Source organism: Oryctolagus cuniculus, chromosome 4, assembly GCF_964237555.1.
Source record: "Oryctolagus cuniculus chromosome 4, mOryCun1.1, whole genome shotgun sequence".
Classification (NCBI taxonomy): Eukaryota; Metazoa; Chordata; class Mammalia; order Lagomorpha; family Leporidae; genus Oryctolagus; species Oryctolagus cuniculus.
Window position 1 is genome coordinate 82839567 of NC_091435.1, and position 22749 is coordinate 82862315.

The 22749-nt window shown below is 47.9% G+C and overlaps 2 protein-coding genes across 3 annotated transcripts in view; both read right to left on the reverse strand.

Annotated features, from left to right (window-relative positions):
* PCYT1A (phosphate cytidylyltransferase 1A, choline) overlaps window positions 1-1184 on the reverse strand; it is a 55173-nt gene extending 53989 nt beyond the window's left edge. Inside the window, exon 1 of the mRNA XM_070072298.1 lies at window positions 1165-1184. The gene's annotated coding sequence lies outside the window, so the exon portion shown is untranslated. The remainder of the gene's footprint in view (window positions 1-1164) is intronic.
* Window positions 1-22402, reverse strand: part of DYNLT2B (dynein light chain Tctex-type 2B) — a 37967-nt gene extending 15565 nt beyond the window's left edge. Inside the window, exons 1-4 of one of the 2 annotated variants that reach the window (XM_051818988.2) lie at window positions 22078-22345; window positions 19980-20113; window positions 12755-12824; window positions 1165-1228 (exon numbers count right to left, since the gene is read on the reverse strand). In XM_051818988.2, the coding sequence (XP_051674948.1) occupies window positions 1165-1228; window positions 12755-12824; window positions 19980-20113; window positions 22078-22208 (399 nt within the window). In that variant the 5' untranslated portion in view covers window positions 22209-22345. Of the gene's footprint in view, window positions 1-1164; window positions 1229-12754; window positions 12825-19979; window positions 20114-22077 lie in introns of both variants that reach the window. The other variant, XM_070072300.1, reaches the window with a different exon arrangement.
* Window positions 22403-22749: the final 347 nt, after the last annotated feature.

The following is a 22749-nucleotide window of genomic DNA, read 5'->3' on the forward strand; positions in this document are numbered from 1 at the left end:
GCCTTAACTCCTGACTCATCAACTTGACTTCAAGCCCACCAGTGATGGGAGAAAAACACTATGAACTCAAGTATCTGATTATTAACAGAAGCAACTTGCTTTGGTTAGCCCAGCTCCCTGGCTCCTTAGTGGATGACTGAGCTGTTTTACAACAGTGCCGTGTCTGTAGTGAAAACTGTTTTGTTTTAATTTCCAGTCTCTCATGGACTGATACTTTTGGTTGTAAAAAGCAAGCAACCAACCAACCCAGCAGAATCATGAGGGAAGCTTTTTAAAAGTCCAGTTTCACTGATCTAGCCCCTGGCTTCTTAGACCAGAATCTACTTGAGCAGGGCTGTGGCATCTGTTTTTTAAACAAGTTCCCCCAAATCATTCTCAGGCAGCCACAGGCAGTCTTTGGGAAAATCCACTACATCTTCCTCACGTTACTGATACCCGATGTCTCACCTAACGCCGCGCAGTTAGAAAGCTGACAGGGCTAGCAGGGGGCTCCTCACCTGACTTACTCGACCTAGTTTCTATGCTACCGCACTCTGACTCCACTGAATCACAGCCTGTCAGTATCTGAACAGAGGATGCAGATACACAGTAACGGCATGGAATTCAAATAGGCAACACGCTCGTGCCGACAACTTGCCAGTGTTTGAATGAAACCTCCTCTGAAAGACTCCTTTATGTTTTGCTTAGTTTTGAGCAATGGCTTTGAGATTAGGTAATTTTTTTACTGAAAGAAAAACCACCTTTGCTTATAGAATCCTGCTGACCAAGTTCCTTTGCAATTTAATAAAGTACGATTTATTCAAGTGAATATGTATTTAAAAACTTTAGTTATCAATTATGACTTTTGTAAGGATTTTCAGGATTAGCTTTTAAAGTATAGTGATTGATGTAGAAGCTGGCTAAAATACTTTAATAATGTGCCAAATATATGCTATTCCCCAGTTTAAACCTTTGAAGTTATATTATCTGTGTTTATAGGTCTCCTTGCCTATAAGCAGCACACTAGGTTTCTGCTATAGTAACACAAAAAAATCACGTTAAAATCATCTTATCCAGAAGTCTAAGACAAGGAAATGTTTTCACATCATAATAAATATTAAGTAATTTGATTCAGAATGTTCACATGTCCTTAGAAAGGAAAAAAAGCAGTTAGCAAATACTTACATTCATGAAGACATCGTGAGTGTAGTTGTCTGTGTCGGCATCCCAGAAACATCGAGCAGCCATGCTAAAAAGCCAAAGCATGAAGAACTGTCAACAGCGTAGCAAGGATCCGAGCTCTACCTATCTGCCCAGAGCAGTTCTCCTAGACACATTCTACCAGGGCAGTGTTTCCAGACCCTTTCACAGGTTTGCATGGGAAGAACAGCAGAGCCACTGGATCAACTAGAAAGACAGGTGTCTCGGAAAGGCTGTGCGCAGCTAGAGATGACCACCTCAGACCGGCGGCCTGACCGCTAAGGGGGCAGTACTTCGAAGTCTGGTCTCTGGCGGGGAGCTCTGTTAGACTACTTCAGCCAACATACTTGTGTGTGACTCCATGAGCTCAACTCCTGCACAGTGATAGAAGGAAGGTCTGCGAAGGGACCATCATTTCATCCCACCTGATTTTCTTTTTTTCATTTTTAGGATTTATTTATTATTTGAAAGTCAGAGCTACACAGAGAGAGGAGAGAGAGAGAGAGAGAGAGAGAGAGGTCCTCCATCTACTGGCTGACTCCCCAGCTGGCCTCAAAGGCCAGAGCTGTGCCGATCCGAAGCCAGGAGTGTCCCTGGGGTCCCGCACGTAGGAACAGGGGCGCAAGCACTTGGGCCATCCTCTACTGCCCTCCCAGGCCATAGCAGAGGGTTGGATCGGAAGTGGAGCAGCCGGGACATGAACTGGCACCTACATGGGATGCTGGTACCGCGGGCAACGGCCCCACCCTCTACGCCACAGTGCCGGCCCCCAACCTGATTATCTTATGGAGCACCAGAAAAGAAAGGGGTTGCAAACTCTGAACTAGAGTTCAGTCTTCCAACCAATTTTCAATACTGGATTGAAAATTGTACTCTACCAGATGTTATAATAACACCTCTAAATTCTCAAACTGGCTTTTCCTCTCTCCCCAATTCATGTGTAAGAAAAAAAAAGTTAGAAAAACTAATTGAGGCCGGCACCGCGGCTCACTAGGCTAATCCTCCACCTGCGGCGCCAGCACCCCGGGGTTCTAGTCCTGGTTGGGGCGCCAGATTCTGTCCCGGTTGCTCCTCTTCCAGTCCAGCTCTCTGCTGTGGCCCAGGAGTGCAGTGGAGGATGACCCAAGTGCTTGGGCCCTGCACCCGCATGGGAGACCAGGCAGAAGCACTGGCTCCTGGCTTCAGATCGGCACAGCACGCCAGCCATAGCGGCCATTTGGGAGGTGAACCAATGGAAGGAAGACCTCTCTTTCTGTCTCTCTCTGTCTTAACTTTGCCTGTCAAAAAAAAAAAAAAAAAAAAAAAACTAATTAAAAAAACAGAAATAACTTAAACACCTGCTAGGACAGGACTGATAAATGAAATTAGGTATTTCCAGGCAATGAAATTCTGTACAGCCATTAAAAAGTTGTTTGGGGCCGGCGCCGCAGCTCACTAGGCTAATCCTCTGCCTTGCAGCGCCGGCACACCGGGTTCTAGTCCCGGTCGGGGCACCGGATTCTGTCCCGGTTGCCCCTCTTCCAGGCCAGCTCTCTGCTGTGGCCCGGGAGTGCAGTGGAGGATGGCCCAAGTCCTTGGGCCCTGCACCCCATGGGAGACCAGGATAAGTACCTGGCTCCTGCCATCGGATCAGCGCGGTGCACTGGCCGCAGCGCTCCAGCCGCGGCGGCCATTGGAGGGTGAACCAACAGCAAAAGGAAGACCTTTCTCTCTCTCTCTCTCTCTCTCTCTCTCTCTCTCACTGTCCACTCTGCCTGTCAAAAAAATAAAATAAAATAATAATAATAACAACAACAAAAAGTTGTTTGGGGGAAAAAAAACTTCAATAACATGAAAGAATGTCCACAATATAATGTCAAGTGAAAAATAATTAAAAACGTTCTACAGGCTTGGCTATGTGGCCAGCTTAAGTTGCTGCATGGGACGCCCACATACTTTATCAGAGTGCCTGATCTGAGTATCAGCTCTCAGCTTCCCACCCAGTTCCTGCTAATGAGCATCCTAGGAGGCAGCAGATGATGGCTCAAGTACTTGCGTCTCTGCCACTGACATGAGAGACTCAGACTGAGTACCAGGCTCAGCCTTCCACCTGGCCCAGCCCTAGCTATTACGGGAATTTGGGGGGTATCAGCAGATGGAAGACTTCTCTCCCTGTGTTTCTCTGCCTTTCAAATAAAACTAAATTTTGAAATTTTTGAATGTTTTACATTTTTACTATTTAATTTTTTATTAAATTTATTTATATTTCAATTAAATGTTAATGATTTATCATTAACATTTATTGAGTGATTACCCTGTGTCACCAACTAGTCTAAGTGCTTTATATTTATTAACTCTCCTTATGTTGTTTTTTTTTTTTTTTTTTTTTTTTTTGACAGGCAGAGTGGATAGTGAGAGAGAGAGACAGACAGAAAGGTCTTCCTTTTTGCCGTTGGTTCACCCTCCAATGGCCGCTGCGGCCGGCGCATCGCGCTGATCCGAAGCCAGGAGCCAGGTGCTTCTCCTGGTCTCCCATGCGGGTGCAGGGCCCAAGTACTTGGGCCATCCTCCACTGCCTTCCCGGGCCACAGCAGAGAGCTGGCCTGGAAGAGGGGCAACCGGGACAGAATCTGGCGCCCTGACCGGGACTAGAACCCAGTGTGCTGGCGCCGCAAGGCGGAGGATTAGCCTATTAAGCCGCAGAGCCGGCTAACTCTCCTTATCTTATGAGGCAGATACTATTATTCTCATTTTATAGATGTGGAAACTGAGATCAGAGAATTACATGAACTGCTCAAGGTCATACAGCTAGTAGATGACAAAGACTGGCCTTGAACCCAAGCAATTCTAAACCCAAGACTGCAGAAAAAGATCCATATAATAGTTCACTTTTGAAAATTTCAAAGAAAAAAAGAAATTTGACAAATAAAGACCTCCCATTGGCTGGTTCATTCCCCAAATATCTGACTGCTGGGCCTGGTCAGGCTGAAGGCAGGAGCCAGGAACTTAACCCAAGTTTCCCATGAGGAGCAAGAGTCAAATCACCTGACCATTACTGCTGCTTCCCAGGGTCTGCATAATAAAGAAGCTGGCCTCAGGAGAAAGAGCTGGGTATGGAGCCCGGGCACTCTGACTTGGGATATGAGTATCTCCTTTTTTAAAAAGATTTATTGTATTTATCTGAAAGGCAGAGTTACAGAGAGGCAGAGGCAGAGAGAGAGAGAGGTCTTCCACCTGCTGGTTCACTCCCCAGATGGCCACAATAGCTTAAGCTGAGCCAATCCAAAGCCAGGAGCCAGGAGCTTCTTCCCAAACTCCATCCAAGTCTCCCATGAGGGTGCAGGGGCCCATGGACTTGGGCCATCTTCTATTGCTTTCCCAGGTGATAGCAGAGAGCTGGATCAGAAGTGGAGCAGCCAGGACTCGAACCGGTGCCCATATGGGATGCTGGCAGTGCAGGCAGTGGCTTTACCTGCTGTGCCACAGCACTGGCCCCATATGAATATCTTAATCACTATGCTAAATGCTCACCCTCACATATTCTTTAATCAAAAAGTTTCATCTATTTCCAAACTGCAGGGGTAATAATATGAGGTAAAATTAACCTACCTAATTAGATAATCAAACAGTATTTGCTTAGCAATTGTATCTTCAGAGAGATTAAGATCTGGCCCTATCTTAAACAATTCTCAATTAGGTGAGGGCTATAATCAAGAATGAAGAGTGAACTGAAAACAGAGAGAGCCTTATCAAAACTACAATCCAACCTCAGTTCAGCTGAATACCTGATGGGGACAAGGCAAGCAGCCCATACCCTTCTTACCTGCACAAAAGGGAAAAAAAGTAAACCCTATCTGGAAGAAAACATCATCAAGAGGTTATTTTTAACACACATATCCAAAATTCAGACTAGACATACCAAGAGACATAGCCACAGAAATAACCATGAAAAAAAATCAATGGAAATTCACACATGATCCAGATATTAGAGTAGGCAAATAATGATTCTAAAACACTCACTATGAGGTGGGCATTTAGCCTAGAAGTTAAGACACTGGCTAAGACTGCACATCCCACAGTGGAGTACTAGGATCAGTACTTGGCTCCAGCTCTGACGTCAGCTTCCTGTTAACATGGCTCAGGTAACTGGGTTCCCCCACCCACATGGGACACCTGGGTTCCAGTTTCAGCCCTGGCAGGGTGCTGCTGTGGACATTTACAGTGTGAGCCAGCAGGTGGAAGCTCACCTGCTCGCACTCTGCCACTCACATGATTAAATAAAATATCTACTATGACTAAAATGTAAAAATAAAGGAGGGGAGGAAGATGGAGAACACAGATAAAAAGATAAAAATATTTCAGAAGAGAACTGGAATCTATTAAAAAATTAATGAAAATTCTAAAACTGAAAAATAGAACTGATATTAAGAACTCAGTAGATGAATTCAATAGCAGATCAGTTACAACAGGAAAGTGAACTGAAAGAAAGATCAACAGAATAGTCTCCAAAATGAAGAACAGAAAAGAAAAAGAAAAATTCAGAAGAGCATAAGAGAGATGTGGGGCCAGCACTGTGGTTCACTAGGCTAATCCTCTGCCTGCGGCGCCAGCACCCCAGGTTCTAGTCCCGGTTGGGGCACCGGATTCTGTCCCAGTTGCTCCTCTTCCAGTCCAGCTCTCTGCTGTGGCCCGGGAAGGCAGTGAAGGATGGCCCAGGTCCTTGGGCCCTGCACCCGCATGGGAGACCAGGGGGAAGCACCTGGCTCCTGGCTTTGGATAGGTGCAGCACGCCGGCCATGGCAGCCATTTGGGGGTGAACCAACGGAAAGGAAGACCTTTCTCTTTCTCTCTCTCATTGTCTAACTCTGCCTGTCAAAAAAAAAAAAAAAAAAAAAAAAAGAGAGAGAGAGAGAGAGAGAGATGTGGAATACAGAGAAAGGATCTAACATACATGTAACTGGAGCCCCAAAAGGAGAGCAGAGAGCAGATGGAGCAGAAGCAATACTTTATAAGATAACAACACCTAGAATCCAGATCTTTCTTTCTTACACCATTCTCCAATAAATGGAACCAGGGCTCCTGGAAGAAATGGTTGATTCTGGGGCTGGGGCTGGGGCAGGGAATGAACATGATGGAGCTTTTTATAATAAAAGTATATAGTATAAGATGATACAGACATTAAGGGAATAGTAGTGCAGTGGGTTAAGCCATCACTTGTGTCTCATATCAGAATACCAGTTCAAGTCCTAGATACTTATTTTTTTAAGATTTATTTATTTATTTGAGAGGTGGAGTTTGAGAAAGGGAGAGGCAGAGAGAGAGGTCTTCCATCTACAAGTTCATCCCCAAATGGCCCCAATGTTCAGGGCTAGGCCAGATCAAAGCCTGGAGCTTCTTCCAGGTCTGACAAGCACTAGGGCCATCTTCTGCTGCTTTCCCAGGTACATAAGCAGGGAGCTGGAATGAAAGTCAAACAGCTAGGACTGGCACCCTTATGGGATACCGGTGCTGCAGAAGGAGGCTTAACCAGCCTAGCCATGGCGTGGGCCCCAGCACTTCACTTCTGATCCAGCCACTGCTTATGCCCCTGGGAGGCAGCACATGATGGCTCAAGTACTTGAGTCCCAGCCAGCCACATGGGAGACCCAGATGGAGTTCATGACTCAGCTTCAGCATGACACAGCCCTGGCTATTACAGCCATTTGGGGAGTAAACCAACGAATGCACAATTTCTCTGTCTCTCCCTCTCTTCCTGTCACTCTGCCTTTCAAATAAATGAGTAAATCTTAAAAAAAAAAAAAAAGTAGGGCTGATGTTGTGGCATATCAGGTAAAGCCACCACCTGCAGCGCCAGCATCCCATATATGTGCAGGTTTGAGTCCTGACTGCTCTACTTCCGATCCAGCTCTCTGCTATGGCCTGGGAAAGCAGTAGAAGATGGCCCAAGTGCTTGGGCCCCTGCACCCACGTGGGAAAACCAGAGGAAGCTCCTGGCTCCTGGCTTTGGATGGGCACAGCTTCGGCCGTTGGGTCACCTGGGGAGAGAACAAGCCGATGGAAGACCTCCCCCCGCCCCTTTGCCTCTGTAACTCTGCCTTTCAAATAAATACATAAAACTTTTTCCCCAAATGGCCACAACAGCCAGAGCTGCACAGATCCGAAGCCAGAAGCCTGGAGCTTCTTCCAGGTCTCCCGCATGGTTGCAGGTGCCCAAGGCCATCCTCTACTGCTTTCCCAGGCCATAACAGAGAGCTGGATTGGAAGTGGAGCAGCCGGGACTTGAACCAGCGCCCACATGGGATGCTGGTACTGCAGGTGGCGGCCTCATCCGCTATGCCACAGCACCGCCCTCAATAAATAAATCTTAAAAAAAAAAAAAAAAGTAACAGAGTGTCCCAAAATAGTCACAGCTGGAGTTGTCAAAGGAATACAGTTAATTAAAGGAGTTCTCAGTGGCCAACACTGGGACAATTTGACCAAGAAAAAGTAGTAATATTGGATAATAACCCAAAATATAAAATGTCCATGAATTCAGAATGAAATAAGAAAACAACTGAAAAGGGGCTGGCAATGTGGCATAGAAGGCTAAGCCTCTACCTGCAGTACTGGCATCCCATGTGGATGACAATTCGAGTCCTAGGTGCTCCACTTCTGATCCGGCTCCCTGCTAATGCACCTGAGACAGCAGTGGAAGATGGTCCAAGTTCTTGGGCCCCTGCACCCATGTAGGAGACCAGGAAGAAGCTCCTGACTCCTGGCTTCACTTCAGCCTGGCCCAGCCCAGGCCATTAAAGCCATCTGGGGAGTGAACCACGGATAGAAGATCAATCAGTATCTCTCTCTCTATCTCTTTCAAAAAAAAAATAAGTATTTTTTAAAAACTGAATAAACAAACAAACATGGCGGCCATTGGAGGGTGAACCAACGGCAAAGGAAGACCTTTCTCTCTGTCTCTCTCTCTCACTGTCCACTCTGTCAAAAAAAAAAAAAAAAAAAAAAAAAAAAAAAAAAAAAAGATGGCCCAAATCCTTGAGCCCCTACACCCTCATGGGAGACCTGGAATAAGCTCCTGGCTTCCGGCTTCGGATTAGTGCAGCTTTGGCCATTGCAGCCATCTAGGAAGTGAACCAGTCTTTCTCTCTCTGCCTCTGCCTCTCTATAACTCTGCCTTCACAGCAGAGTTAAGCTGCTACCTGCAGTGCTGGCATCCCATACTGGAGCACCAGCTTGAGTCCTGGCTCCTCAGTGCACCTGGGAAGGCAACAAAAGATAGCCCAAGTGCTTGGGCCTCTGCCATCCCTGTGGGAGAGCAGGATGGAGTGGTAGGCTCCTGGCCTCTGCCTGGCCCTGCCCAAGCTGTTGCAACCATTTGGAGAATGAACTAGTTGATGGAAGATCTCTCTAAAATAAAAATTTTTTAAATATAATGACTAAAAATTTTCCCAAACTGATACAAAGTATCAACCCACAGATTCAAAAGACTCTGAGAACCCCAAGCAGCATAAATATAAAGAAAACCATATGCATCAGAATAAAGGCAGAGGTGCTGGCGCTGTGGCTCACTAGGCTAATCCTCCGCCTGCGGCGCCGGCACACCGGGTTCTAGTCCCAGTCGGGGCGCCGGATTCTGTCCCGGTTGCCCCTCTTCCAGGCCAGCTCTCTGCTGTGGCCCGGGAGTGCAGTGGAGGATGGCCCAAGTGCTTGGGCCCTACACCCCATGGGAGACCGGGATAAGCACCTGGCTCCTGCCTTGGGATCAGCGCGGTGCACCGGCCGCGGCGGCCATTGGAGGGTGAACCAACAGCAAAAGACCTTTCTCTCTGTCTCTCTCACTGTCCACTCTGCCTGTCAAAAAAGAAAAAGAATAAAGGCAGAGGAAAACATTTTCACGTGGCTAGAGGGGAAAAATCACTTTCTTTTTTTAAAAAAATATTTATTTATTTATTTATTTGAAAGTCAGAGTTACACAGAAAGAGGAGAGGCAAAGACAGAGAGTGAGAGAGAGAGGTCTTCCATCCGATGGTTCACTCTCCAATTGGCCGCAACGGCCGGAGCTGCACCAATCCGAAGCCAGGAGCTTCCTCCAGGTCTCCCATGCAGGTGCAGGGTCCCAAGGATTTGGGTCATCTTATACTGCTTTCCCAGGCCATAGTAGAGAGGTGGATTGAACAGCTAGGACTCGAACCAGCACTCATATGGGATGCCAGCGCTTCAGGCCAGGGCGTTAACCCACTACACCACAGCTGGCCCGATTCTTTTATTTTTTTAAAGAATTATTTTATTTATTTGAAAGAGAGAGAGAGAGAGAGAGAGATCTTCCACCCTCTGACTCACTCCCTAAATGGCTGTGACGGCTGGGGCAAAGCCAGCCCAAAGTCAGGAGCCTGGAGTTTCTTGAGTCTCTGACATGGGTGCAGGGGCCCAAGCACTTAGGCCATCTGCTGCATTCCCAGGTGTATTAGCAGGGAGCTGGATCAGAAGTGGAGCGGCCTGGATTCATATGGGATGCCAGTGTCATAGGCAGTGGTTTTACCTGCTACGCCACAACACCTGCCCCCCAAAAGGTTATTCTTAATCAAAGAATTCCAGCTAATAAGTGAAAAATAATAACAGTAATAATACTAGAAGATTCCATTTTGTAACCCTTGATGAAATAATGGATATGGTGTGGGCATTTAATGCAAGTTAATTAAGACACCACTTGAGATGATTGTATCTCATACTGGAGTCTCTACGTTCCAGTCCCAGTATTGTTCCCAGCCTCCTGCTAATGCCCATTCTGGGAGGCAGTAGGTAATGGCACAAGAATTTTGGTCCCTGACACCCATGAGGGAGACGCAGAATGTTCCTGGTTCCTGGGCTCCTGGCTTTGGCCTGGCTCAGTCCTGGCTGTTGTGATCATTTGGGAAGTGAACTAGCAGATGAACTAGCTGTCTCTCTCTCTCTTTCTCGGCCTTTCAAATAAGTTCAATAAATAATTTTTTAGAAAGGAATAATGGGCCGGCGCCGTGGCTCAATAGGCTAATCCTCCACCTTGTGGCGCCGGCACACCGGGTTCTAGTCCCGGTCAGGGCGCCGGATTCTGTCCCGGTTGCTCCTCTTCCAGGCCAGCTCTCTGCTATGGCCAGGGAGTGCAGTGGAGGATGGCCCAGGTGCTTGGGCCCTGCACCCCATGGGAGACCAGGAAAAGCACCTGGATCCTGGCTCCTGCCATCGGATCAGCGCGGTGCGCCGGCTGCAGCGGCGGCCATTGGAGGGTGAACCAACGGCAAAGGAAGACCTTTCTCTCTGTCTCTCTCTCTCACTGTCCACTCTGCCTGTCAAAAAAAAAAAAAAAAAAAAAAAAAAAAAAGAAAGGAATAATGGGCCGGTGTCGCAGCTCATTTGGCTAATCCTCCGCCTGCGGTGCTGGCACTCTGGGTTCTAGTCCCAGCTGGGGCGCCGGATTCTGTCCCAGTTGCTCCTCTTCCAGTCCAGCTCTCTGCTGTGGCCTGGGAAGGCAGTGGAGGATGGCCCAAGTGCTTGGGCCCCTGCACCCGCATGGGAGACCAGGAGCACCTGGCTCCTGGCTTTGGATCGGCGCAGCACGTCGGCCATGGCGGCCATTTGGGGGGTGAACCAATGGAAGGAAGACCTTTCTCTCTGTCTCTCTCTCTCACTGTCTAACTCTGCTTGTCAAAAAAGAAAAAGGAATAAAGGATTTAAGATATCCTGCTAAAACCACTAATGGCAAAGCTCACAGAGAACTTTAAAATGGATGGATCCACGTGACAATATCTGGACCCCATTATCAACAAGACAAAAAGAGACAACCAGACATTTTGTACCTCCTAATGAAATGCAATAGGATGTATACAAAACACCTAGGCGATATTTTGTCTCCAAAACTCAAACCTATGGCTAAGATTACATCTAACTACTTATTTACAAGAAACAGAAGATATATTAAATACCACAGGGATATAATCATAAAATGTAAGAATATAAGAAAATTTACAGGACAAAAAACCCTACGGTTTTGTCAACAAATAAATGGAAAGTTTAAGACCGGGAGAGGGCAGCAGGCATGGCACAGGCAAGCTGCTGCCTGGAACGCTCACATCCCATCTCAGGGCACCTGGGATCAAGTCCTGCCTGCACCTCCACTTCCCATCCAGCTCTCTGCTAGCGCGCCTGGGAGGCAGCAGCTGATGACTCACAGACTTGAGTTCCTGCCACTCAATGGGAGACCCAGATGAAGGTCCTGGCTCCTGGCCTCAAGAAGCCCAAGGACCCTGGCTGTTGTGGGCATCTGGGGAGTAAAGCAGCAGATGGAAGATTTCTCTGTCTCCTTCTCTGAAACTCTGCTTTCAGATAAAAACTTCTTTAAAATGGTAAGTTAAAGAGATAGTGGGAAAAGAAACCAGGAACTCTGTTTGAGCATGCTGAATCTGAGGTGACCTGACAGTAGCGTCTCTTAGTCTCTTCATGGGGAGGACACTTCCTGGAACCTTTTGACCAAATGGCAGAACAACACACTGCTAGGAGTCAGAGAGCTGGGTTCCGTAAGTCACCTTGACACTGGCAAGCTGTATCATTCTGCAGCCTCAGAAGTGGCCCGTAAAACGAGGGGACTGGACTGTGGAAACATCTTTAGTGCCTCTCAGATCTAATACTCTACAATGAAAATTCTCATCGATATTATCTACAGGGCATTTCTTTGATCCATTCAACAAATATTGTAGTATTTTTTTTTAATTAGGCACTGTTTACAAAGGAAAATGGAAGACCAACACTTGGACACAGGAAAGGATGAGAAAAACAGATTTTGATCTCATCAAGACAGTAATGTAATGAGGTCATGAGAATGAGTGAACTCATCAAAAAGCACCGAGACGAACAGAACAGGAAATGGGCCTTGAAGAAAACTCCCAGCTGGGGATGCAGGGGAGAAAGAGGAACCAGGGAAGGAGAGAAAGCACGCACTTAGAAAAACAAGCTAGATAACTGTCATTGGGTTCAAAAAAAAAAAAAAAAACCACTAGAGTGAATTTTAAGAAATAGGAGCCAACGCCAAGAACAAGCTTCAAGAAGGGGCTGTTAGATTTCCTAATAAGGAGGTCTCAAATAATTTCAAGGAAATTCATTTAGGAGAGGGAAGTAAAAACTAGCAACAAAGAATATGGGAAGAAACATACATATAATCCCACACTGTCAAGAAGCACATATCGGGCCGGTGCCGTGGCTCACTTGGTTAATCCTCTGCCTGTGGCACCGGCATCCCATATGGGCACTGGTTCTAGTCCCAGTTGCCCCTCTTCCAGTCCAGCTCTCTACTGTGGCCCGGGTAGGCAGTGGAGGATGGCCCAAGTGCTTGGGCCCCTGCACCCGCATGGGAGACCAGGGAGAAGCACCTGGCTTCTGGCTTCGGATCAGTGCAGTACAGACCATAATGGCCATTTAGGGAGTGAACCAACGGAAGGAAGACCTTTCTCTCTCTCTCTCTCTCTCTCTCTCACTGTCTATAATTCTACCTGTCAAAAAAAAAAAAAAAAAAAAAAAAAGGCAACACATATCATGAAAAAAAAAAAAAGGAGGAGGAAAGACGACTACTCACAATACTCCTTCCCCTCTTTGTTCTCCAATCACTACTTGCACCACCATTTTATATCGGTCAAATCCCATTTCTAGAAAGAAAAAATAAGAAAGTTGTCTGTAAGTAAATGCATAGTAAAATGACTCCTTGGAGGCACATTTGCCAGAAGTGGACACAAGCATTCAGCTCAGAAGCACTTAACAAGTACGTCGATAAGCACGGGATTCACAGAGACCTGAAGACAGAGCCCACTGCAGACTTACTGTGTGTGTAGGCTTAGAGAGCTCCCTCTCCGCTGTTAATGGGAGTGCCAGCCCGCAGCCCCGGGCACATGGGAAGGTTAGGTAAGGTGCAGTGGAACAGTGCTGATGCACAGCACTCTGGGGGAAACACGCGCTGCCTGCCTTCCCCTACTCTAAGTCAGGTGCTGAGCTCGGCCCCCAAGATACAGAGACAGACAAGACCCTCTTCTCGCAGCAAAGAGCTCAAAGGCAGACAGAATAATGAGATGAAAACATACTTTATCATAAATTGAGGAGCAGCTTGTATGAGCACAGAGCTGGGGGCTCCTCCCTTTGCCTGGGCCCTGGGAACAGATAACCAGAAAAGACCTCTTGGAGGACTGGGTAGATTAAGGCACAGAGACTGGAAGGAGGAGAGAGAAGTTGGCAGCTTAAGGACAGCTCTCCAGGCTATGCAGAGGGACTGGCAAAGGCATGGGAGCCCAGGGCCTCAGGGAACTAAGCTACTCAGTAAGGTACATAAGAAAAAGATAAAGCCACAAGATTCCAGAGTATACAGAGATGACCCAGCACAAGTCAGCTGCTTGTCCCAGAAGCTGTACTGTTAAAGCCACAAAATCCTGCAAATGCTCACTAATACCAAATCTGGAGGGAAGAAACCTAAATGGGTATCTTTATTTTCCAACTTGTCTGGCCAGGGAATGGTGAGAGGGGAGGAGAGGGGGAAGGGGAGGGAGTGGGAGAGGGAAAGTAAGGAAAGGGAAGGGAGGGGAGGGAGGGAAGGAGGAAAGAGAGGAAGAAATAAAGAAAAGTGAAGGGGCCCAGATGAGACAAAGCCAGTTCTCTTTGATACAAGTGCCCATACGCTGGGCAAGGAACCTCCCATGTGGAGCACAAATGCTAATTCAGAATATTCAAGAAAATCTCAGGAGACAGAGCCCAAGTTATTTTTAAAAACTGCACACAGCTCAACTCCTCTCTACTGAATTCCTAACACCATAGAAATGTGGCTGGAATATTAAATACCCAGCCCTCAAATAACAGTTCTGAGGGAAAAACAAAATAGTTCTAGATGAGAGTATACTTCAAAAAGCATATGGAAAATGAAGTTCAGGGGCCGGCTGGCGTAGTGGGTAAGGCCACTACCTGCAGTGCCAGCATCTCATATGGGTGCCAGTTCGAGTCCCGACTGCTCCACTTCCCATCCAGCTCTCTGCTATGACCTGGGAAAGCAGTAGAAGATGGCCCAAGTGCTTGGGCCCCTGCACCCATGTGGGAGACCCAGAAGAAGTTCCTGGCTCCTGGCTTTGGATTGGCGCAGCTCCGGCCACTACAGCATCTGGGAGTGAACCAGCAGATGGAAGACCTCTCTCTCTCTCTCTATGTGGCTCTGACTTTCAAATAAATAAAACTTTTTAAAAAAGTGAAGTTCAATTTATTTTGAGGGACCGGCGCCATGGCTAACTTGGTTAATCCTCTGCCTGCGGCGCCGGCATCCCATATGGGCGCTGGGTTCTAGTCCCGGTTGCTCCTCTTCCAGTCCAGCTCTCTGTTGTGGCCCAGGAAGGCAGTGGAGGACGGCCCAAGTCCTTGGGCCCCTGCACCCGCATGGGAAACCGGGAGGAAGCACCTGGCTCCTAGTTTCGGATAGGCATAGCTCTGGCCGTAGTGGCCATTTTGGGGGTGAACCAACAGAAGGAAGACCTTTCTTCCTGTCTATCTGTCAAATAAATTTAAAAAAAAGAAAAAGAAAATTTATTTTGAAGCAAAAAAAAAAAAAAAAACAAAACACTTTGAAATCCATGCACACTTTCTCCCTACTATACACTGTCCATGAAGTTTTGGATGACCCCATATAGATAGATAGATAGACAGATAGGTAGATAGATAGATAGATTTAAATTTCTTGTATCAAAATAAACATTTTAATTCTGTCTTTTAGGAACTATTTGTTTGTTTGCTTAAGAGGCAGAGAGACGGAGACAGAGAAAGAAGTCCCATCCACAGGGTCACACCCGGATGCCTGCGACAGCGGGACCAGAACTCAGTCCAGACCTCCCACAAGGGCAGCAGGGACCCAGCTACCTGAGTCATCAGCTGCGGCCACCTGGGTGCACAGTAGCAACAAGCTGGAATCCAGAACCAGAGGCAGGGAGCGGACCCAGGCATTCTGCTGTGAGATGCAGGAGTCTTAGCTGGAGTCAACCATCAGGCCAAATGCCTGCTCCCTCCAGGAACTTTCTGAAGTACCTTCATCCAGGGGAGGAGAACTTAAATTAAAAAAAGTCACCCACATACCATCAGCGCGATTATGAAGGATGAGCAGAGCAACAGACACTGAATGGCAACATCCAGTGATGAAACTGCAAAAAACAAAAGAGTAAAAACAAAAAAGGGCCGGTGCCGTGGCTCAATAGGCTAATCCTCTGCCTTGCGGCGCCGGCACACCAGGTTCTAGTCCCGGTCGGGGCGCCGGATTCTGTCCCTGTTGCCCCTCTTCCAGGCCAGCTCTCTGCTGTGGCCAGGGAGTGCAGTGAAGGATGGCCCAAGTGCTTGGGCCCTGCACCCGCATGGGAGATCAGGAAAAGCACCTGGCTCCTGCCATCGGATCAGCACAGTGTGCCGGCCACAGCGCACCGGCTGCAGCAGCCATTTGAGGGTGAACCAACGGCAAAAAAAAGGAAGACCTTTCTGTCTGTCTCTCTCTCTCACTATCCACTCTGCCTGTAAAAAAAAAAAAAAAAGTAGGGGGATAACCAAATCTAGGAACAAGAGGAACCCCTCCCAATTGGTTAAATGTGCAGAACATAAATGAATAAATTCAATCAAATAAGAGGTCAGATTATAAAGCAAAGTTTCAGAAAGGAAGATTATAGCCCTAGAAATACCCACACCACAATATTGTGAATACCCACACAGAATTAGTAAGTTCAAAATGGCAAGAGACAGGACACAAAGGAAAACTGAATTACTGGCTTAAGACGATCACAAGTAAATCTCAACAAAATGGAAGAGCCTGCAGCAGAGAAGAGCTAAGACAGCAGGGTCCCCACTAACAGGGTCTGTGGTCCTGGAGGCGAGGTCTGACAAACAGAACAGGAAATGTATTAGGACACACAAAAAAAACCCTTGATGTAGAGAAACAGAAACCTGTAAATTAAAAGATATAAAATGTTCCGTACCAGGCCAGACTCCAGAAAAGTTACAGGGCATGAAAACTAAGGATATAATTCTCTAAGCAGACAGCATCATGCTGGCCTCCTATTTCAAAACCAGAAGACAATAAGGCAAAATCCACAAGATTCAGAAAATAAATTACTACCTCGAAAATACTACATTCATCCAAAGCATACTCTAGTAAAAAAGGTAGATATATAATCTGTGAAAGGCAGCATTTAGGAGTATTCCCTGAAAAAAACTTAGAATGAATTTTTTTTTTTTTTTTTTTGGACAGGCAGATTTTAGACAGTGAAAGAGACAGAGAGAAAGGTCTTCCTTCCATTGGTTCACCCCCCAAATGGCTACTACGGCTGGTGCGCTGCGCCGATCCGAAGCCAGGAGCTGGGTGCTTCCTCCTGGTCGCCCATGTGGGTGCAGGGCCCAAGCACTTGAGCCATCCTCCACTGCCTTCTCAGGCCACAGCAGAGAGCTGGACTGGAAGAGGAGCAACCGGGACAGAATCCAGCGCCCCAACCGGGACTAGAACCTGGGGTGTCTTCACCACAGGCAGAGGATTAGCCAAGTGAACTGTGGCACTGGCCAAAATATTTTTTTATTAATATTTATTTATTTATTTGAAAGTCAGAGTTATACAGAGAGAGGAGAGGCAGAGAACGAGAGGTCTTTCATCCGATGGTTCACTCCCCAATTGGCCACAACAGCCGGAGCTGCACCAATCCAAAGCCAGGAGCCAGGAGCTTCTTCTGGGTCTCCCACGCGGGTGCAGGGGCCCAAGTACTTGGGCCATCTTCTACTGTTTTCCCAGGCCATAGCAGGGAGCTGGATTGGAAGTGGAGCGGCTGGGTCTCGAACCGGTGCCCATATGGGATGCCGGAGCTTCATGCCAGGGCGTTAACCCACTGCACCACAGTGCCAGCCCCAGAACAAAATCTCATCAGGTAAAAGTTGAACCAACATAAAGTTCTCAGCAATGATATATGGTAAAAGAGCTAAATAGTGAGGAATTATTCCATGCACATGTAGAATACTATATGACTACGGGAAATAAGCCTACAGTACCTCATTGCCATTATTCATCGCTATATACACACAGAAAAGAGATCAGCCACAACGTTCACCTAGTACTTTTTTTTACATTATTGTACGTATGGCTGGGGTAGTGTGATAATTTGATACACATGTATATAGCGTGTAAGGATCAAATTAGGGTAATTACCATGTCCATCCTTCAACATTTATTATTCCTCTCTTCCAGTTCTTTATAAAATACATAATAAATGGCTTTGAACTATAATCACTCTATTATGCTATAGAATATTAAAACTTATTCTTCCTATGCAACTATATATTTGCTCACCTAGCAATGCTTAATTATGGGTGGTGGCATTGGGGTGACTTTTCAGTGGTCAAATTTTTTATAATGAGCACGTATCTTTTTTTTTTTAAGATTTATTTATTTATTTGGAAGTCAGAATTACAGAGAGGCAGAGAGAGAAAGGGAAGAGAGAGAGGTCTTCCATCTGCTGGTTCACTCCCCAGGTGGCCACAATGACTAGAGATGAGTGGATTTACAGCCAGGAGCCAGGAGCTTCTTCCTAGTCTCCCATGTGGGTGCAGGGGCCCAAGGACTTGGGCCATCTTCTACTGCTCTCCCAGGCCATAGCAGAGAGCTGGTCTGGAAGAAGAGCAGCCAGGACTCGAACAGGCGCCCATACGGGATGCTGGTCCCGCAGTTGGAGGATTAACCTATTGCGCCATGGCGCCAGCCCCAGGATGGCTGTTTTCTTTGTATTCCTCTAGATTTTTTAATTTTGAAAACTAAAAAAATTCAAAAAAGAAAATATATATAAACTTTTACACGTTAACTACTTTTGGGTAATGTAATTTTCTATAATTTTTAAAACTTGAGGACAGGCATTAGGCACAGTGGTTAAGCTGCCCCTTGGGACACCTGCATTCCATACTGGAGTGCATCAAGTTCTGGCTCCTCTTCCAACCCAGCTTCCTGCCAAAGCAGCAGGGGATGGCTCAAGCACTTGGGTCCCCACCACTCATATAGGAGACCAGAATGGAATTCCAGGCTACTGGTTTCAGCCTGGTCCAATCCCAACTATTGTGGGCATTTGGTGAGTGAACCAACAGATGGAAGATGTTTCTCCGACTGTCTCTGTATCTCTCTCCCTCTCTCTGCCTTTAAAAAAAAAAATTCATGTTAACTTTTCAGAACTGTTTAGGTATATTACAATGAACATGCATTACTTTTATAAAGACACTTTTTCCCTACAAAAAAATCATATCTTTAAAAAAGGGCAGATAGGGGCCGGCGCTGTGGCTCACTTGGCTAATCATCTGCCTGCAACGCCGGCACCCTGGGTTCTAGTCAAGGCTGGGGCGCCGGGTACCAGTCCTGGTTGCTCCTCTTCCAGTCCAGCTCTCTGCTGTGGCCCGGGAGGACAGCAGAGGATGGCCCAAGTGCTTGGGTCCCTGCACCCTCATGGGAGACCAGGAGAAACACCTGGCTCCTGGCTTTGGATCGGCTCCTGGCTTCAGATCGGCGCATTGCCGGCCGTAGCAGCCATTAGGGGAGTGAACCAACGGAAGGAAGACCTTTTTCTCTGTCTCTCTCTCACTGTCTATAATGCTACCTGTCAAAAAAAAAAAAAAAAAAAAAAAAAAAAAAAAAAAAAAGGCAGATAGAAGTAAAGAACTTTCCAGGCGACATAACACTAATAGTAGTACCATGATAATGTTTTTGCTAGCATTACTAACAAAAGAGAGACACAGAGAGTAGTAGGAGCACAAAATATGTCTGTAAGAAGCCGGTGCTGTGGCATAGCAGGTAAAGTTGCCTCCTGAAGTGCCGGCATCCCATATGGGCGCCGGTTCGAGTTCTGGCCGCTCTACTTCTGATCCAGCTCTCTGCTATGCCCTTGGGAAAACAGGAGAAGATGGCCCAAGTTCTTGGGTCCCTGGACCCATGTGGGAGACCCAGAAGAAGTTCCAGTCTCTTGGCTTCAGATCGGCTCAGCTCCAGTCATTGTGACCATCTGGGGAGTGAACCAATGGATGGAAGACCTTTCTCTTTCTCTCTCTGTCTCTGCCTCTCTGTAACTCTGCCTTTCAAAAATAATAAATCAATCTTTTTTTTTTTTTTTGACAGGTAGAGTTAGATAATGAGAAAGAGAGACAGAGAGAAAGGTCTTCCTTCCGTTGGTTCACCCCCCAAATGGCTGCCATGGCCAGCGTGCTGCACCGATCCGAAGCCAGGAGCCAGGTGCTTCTTCCTGGTCTCCCATGCAGGTGCAGGGCCCAAGCACTTGGGCCATCCTCCGCTGTCCTCCCGGGCCACAGCAGAGAGCTGGACTGGAAGAGGAGCAACTGGGACTAGAACCGGCACCCATATGGGATGCTGGCACTGCAGGCAGAGGATCAACCAAGTGAGCCATGGCGCTGGCCCCATCAATCTTTTAAAAAAAATCCATCTGTAAATGTCATGTGGCAGCTGTGGAGGGCTGAGCACCACTGTAGGTAAGGAGACAAAGGCAGGGACGGACTGAGGGGGAGGGGCTGAAGGCCTGGGGAAAACCAACCAAGAATCTGGAAGGACGGCAGCCTGAGTGCTCGAGGGCTCAGACGGTGGCTTCCTGGAACATTTTCCTTTACCTCGTCACTCCTTCCCACCATCTGTGAAACCCTGCCCGAGTAAAACTCACTAAGTAATCGCAGACATACTTATGCCTCTCATTTAAAGATGGGAACAGGGACAGATGGGTATAGTTGAGTGTTTGAATGAACAAATCTCGTCCGGTTATTACCACAAGTACCTTTTAATTTATCTTTAATGGTCTCGGACAGGCGTTTTGTGAGCTGAGGCATTTCTTCTGGAGAGTATTCAACATTGACCAGTTCCTCCTTGAGCACAGCATGGATGCAGTCTTTAACCACAGAGGGTCTGAACCTGAACAAAGCAATCCGAGAACGTCAAGTCGGTCAGACCTCTCCTCCCCCAGCCTTCTGTCACTGGTTTAACACCACTGAATCCTTCATTTAGACATTTTATTAATAAAGTAATGCAGACAAATTAAGAAGACAAGTCACATCCCAAATCTGTAACACAGCCTGGACCTCTCTTGGTCTACAGACCAACACGTTTCCCAACACACACTGCCCCTGGATGCCCTCCGGCAATTCAGATTCCGCACCTGCTCTCCTGCAGGCTTCAAGTCTGGATCCATGAGAACTCCATTCTCACCAGCCTCAGTGGTCAGCCTTGTTGCTGCTTTCTTTCTCAGACCTCATTCCACTAAGCAAATCCTACCTATATAGTCTACCTTCAGAATAATCTAAAATTCATTCTTCCCACTCACCATACATCATCTTCTCCAAGCTATTCAATGGCACTCTGCGCACGGGTTATAATGGCCTCTTAATAATCCCTCTCTGTGTCTACCTATGCCATCGCTCTCAACATCCACTCTCAACAAAGCAACTGGACTTACCCTGTTCAAACAGAAGGCAAATCACGACACTCCTCTACCGAGGATACCCAACTACTCAGGGGCCTGTGACTTGTAAGGTCCCATGGACCTTCCACACCAGACTTGCTAACGTTGTCTTCCACTACATTCCCCAAGTTCTACCCTCAGGCCACTCCAGGCATGCAAACCTTAGAGCCTTCCACGTGGTGTTACGTCTGCCTTCTCTCAGCTCTCCTCAAAAGTCACCTTCCCTGGCCACTCTGAAACCTCAAGCCACCTTCCTGCCACATCACTTCCTACCTCTCCTCCTGGCACTGACACACAACACACACATCCCTTGAGTATTTCCTCTTGTTCGCTGTCCTCCAACCCTGCTCCACAAGCTCCACGAGGGCCAAGACTTTTGTCTGCTTTGTGTACCGCTACATCTCCATCTCCTAGAACAATGGCCAGCACAGGCATTTTGAATGAGTGAATTATTGAATAAATGAAGAGAGAGAAAAGGAAAAAAAAAAAGTCGCTCCTAATTCTACCGCATAACGATACCATTAGGTAGGTACTGGTTGAACGTGTCATGTTCCAGCGCTAGGATCCTGTTCCAGGCTGCAGGTGCTATTGGTTGGTTTGTCTGTTCCGGGCCAGTTCTCAAAGTTTACAAGGTGACTCAGTATTTGGTAGTATAGTCTTCCCTCATTACTCCCCCTCCCCCTTGCTACCTTTCAAGGTATTTTCTTTGCTCTCTTGCCTGCTCACTTTCACAGATGAATTCAAGATTCATCTTCGTCAAATTACCAAGGTCTGATCTGTTCAAAACGTGGTCTTCCTAGTAACAAACACACTGTATCTGGCTCTCCCCTCGGGCCTCTTCACTCCTCAGTAAAACGCCAAGCTTTCTTCAAACAAGTCACACATAATCTCACAGGATTGCCCCCACATCCTATCAAGCCTCAGATTCACCCACTGGGCTTCAAACAAGAGAGGACGAGCCTGGGAAACCTCTGTTGCCATTGATCGTTTTCTCCTGTGAGGATGCACCCTACAGGTCTAGCTGACTGCCCTCTTCCTGCAGAGGTCCGGGGCGGCGGGGTAAGCCCTCGTACACACCCAGGACCCAGGCCAGGAGTAAGGGCCCACGTGTGCGCGCTGCAACCCGGGACAGGCCGCTTCTCCGCCTCCCTCCACTCGATCCGTCTCCTTTGCGGAGTGCGCGCTCCCCCTGCCTTCGCGAACTGAGCAGCCGGGCTCGGCCGTCTGAGGGCGCTCCCCGTACACTGCTGCCCCCTGCTGGCGAGGGCTGGGAACGTCGGCGCCCCGCACCGCAGCCCCAGCGGGCCCCCGGCCCCAGCCCAGCGCTCTTTCCCGACGCGAGGGCTCCTGGAGGAGCGCGGCGCTCCAAGCACAGCAGCCTCGAGGTCGTGCCCGCCGCCTCTGGCCCGTTACCTGCCTTTGCTGAAAGACGGGCCTCAGAATATAGGTGTTCTCAGGTTCTCCCAGGTTCTTCTCGGCCTCAGGCACCCCGTCGCCCAGCGAGAAAGAGGTGCCCATGGAGAAGGACGCGCCCGGCGGCTTGGCCATGGCCGGGGCGTTTCGGCCTTGACGAAGCTCGCGATGAAGGCCGGGCAGCTTGCGGGGGCAGGAGGCTGGGAAGCGTCGCCAGGGCAACAGGGCCGGGGCCTCACGTGACGCGGCTGCGCGCTCTCTCCCGGGGCCCGCCCTCCCCCGCGCCTGCGCAGCCGCTGCTGGGCGGGACCTGGTCAGATGGGGCCTCCGCGGCGCGCAGCGTGCTTAGTGTTACTTCTCGTTTACGAGCCGTTTAGCAGACCCTGTATGTTCCTAACAGCTCTTCAGCCTTGAGGAAGTAGGAGGCCCCTAGAAGTTCAAGGACATTTGAACTTGCGGCTGAGGAGCGCCTTGAACCTGACCGGGGGCCCTTGGACTGTGGCCCACGGACTGAGCCCAGCCTTCCTCCTGTTTTGTGAGCTAAGAGCAGGTTTGATACCTTGTAAGTGGTTGCAAAAAAGGAGGATAACATCTTGTGACATCTGAAGATTACAGGAAATTAAAACTTCAGCATCCATAAAGTGTTCTTGGAACACAACTGTGGGCAGCCACAGGT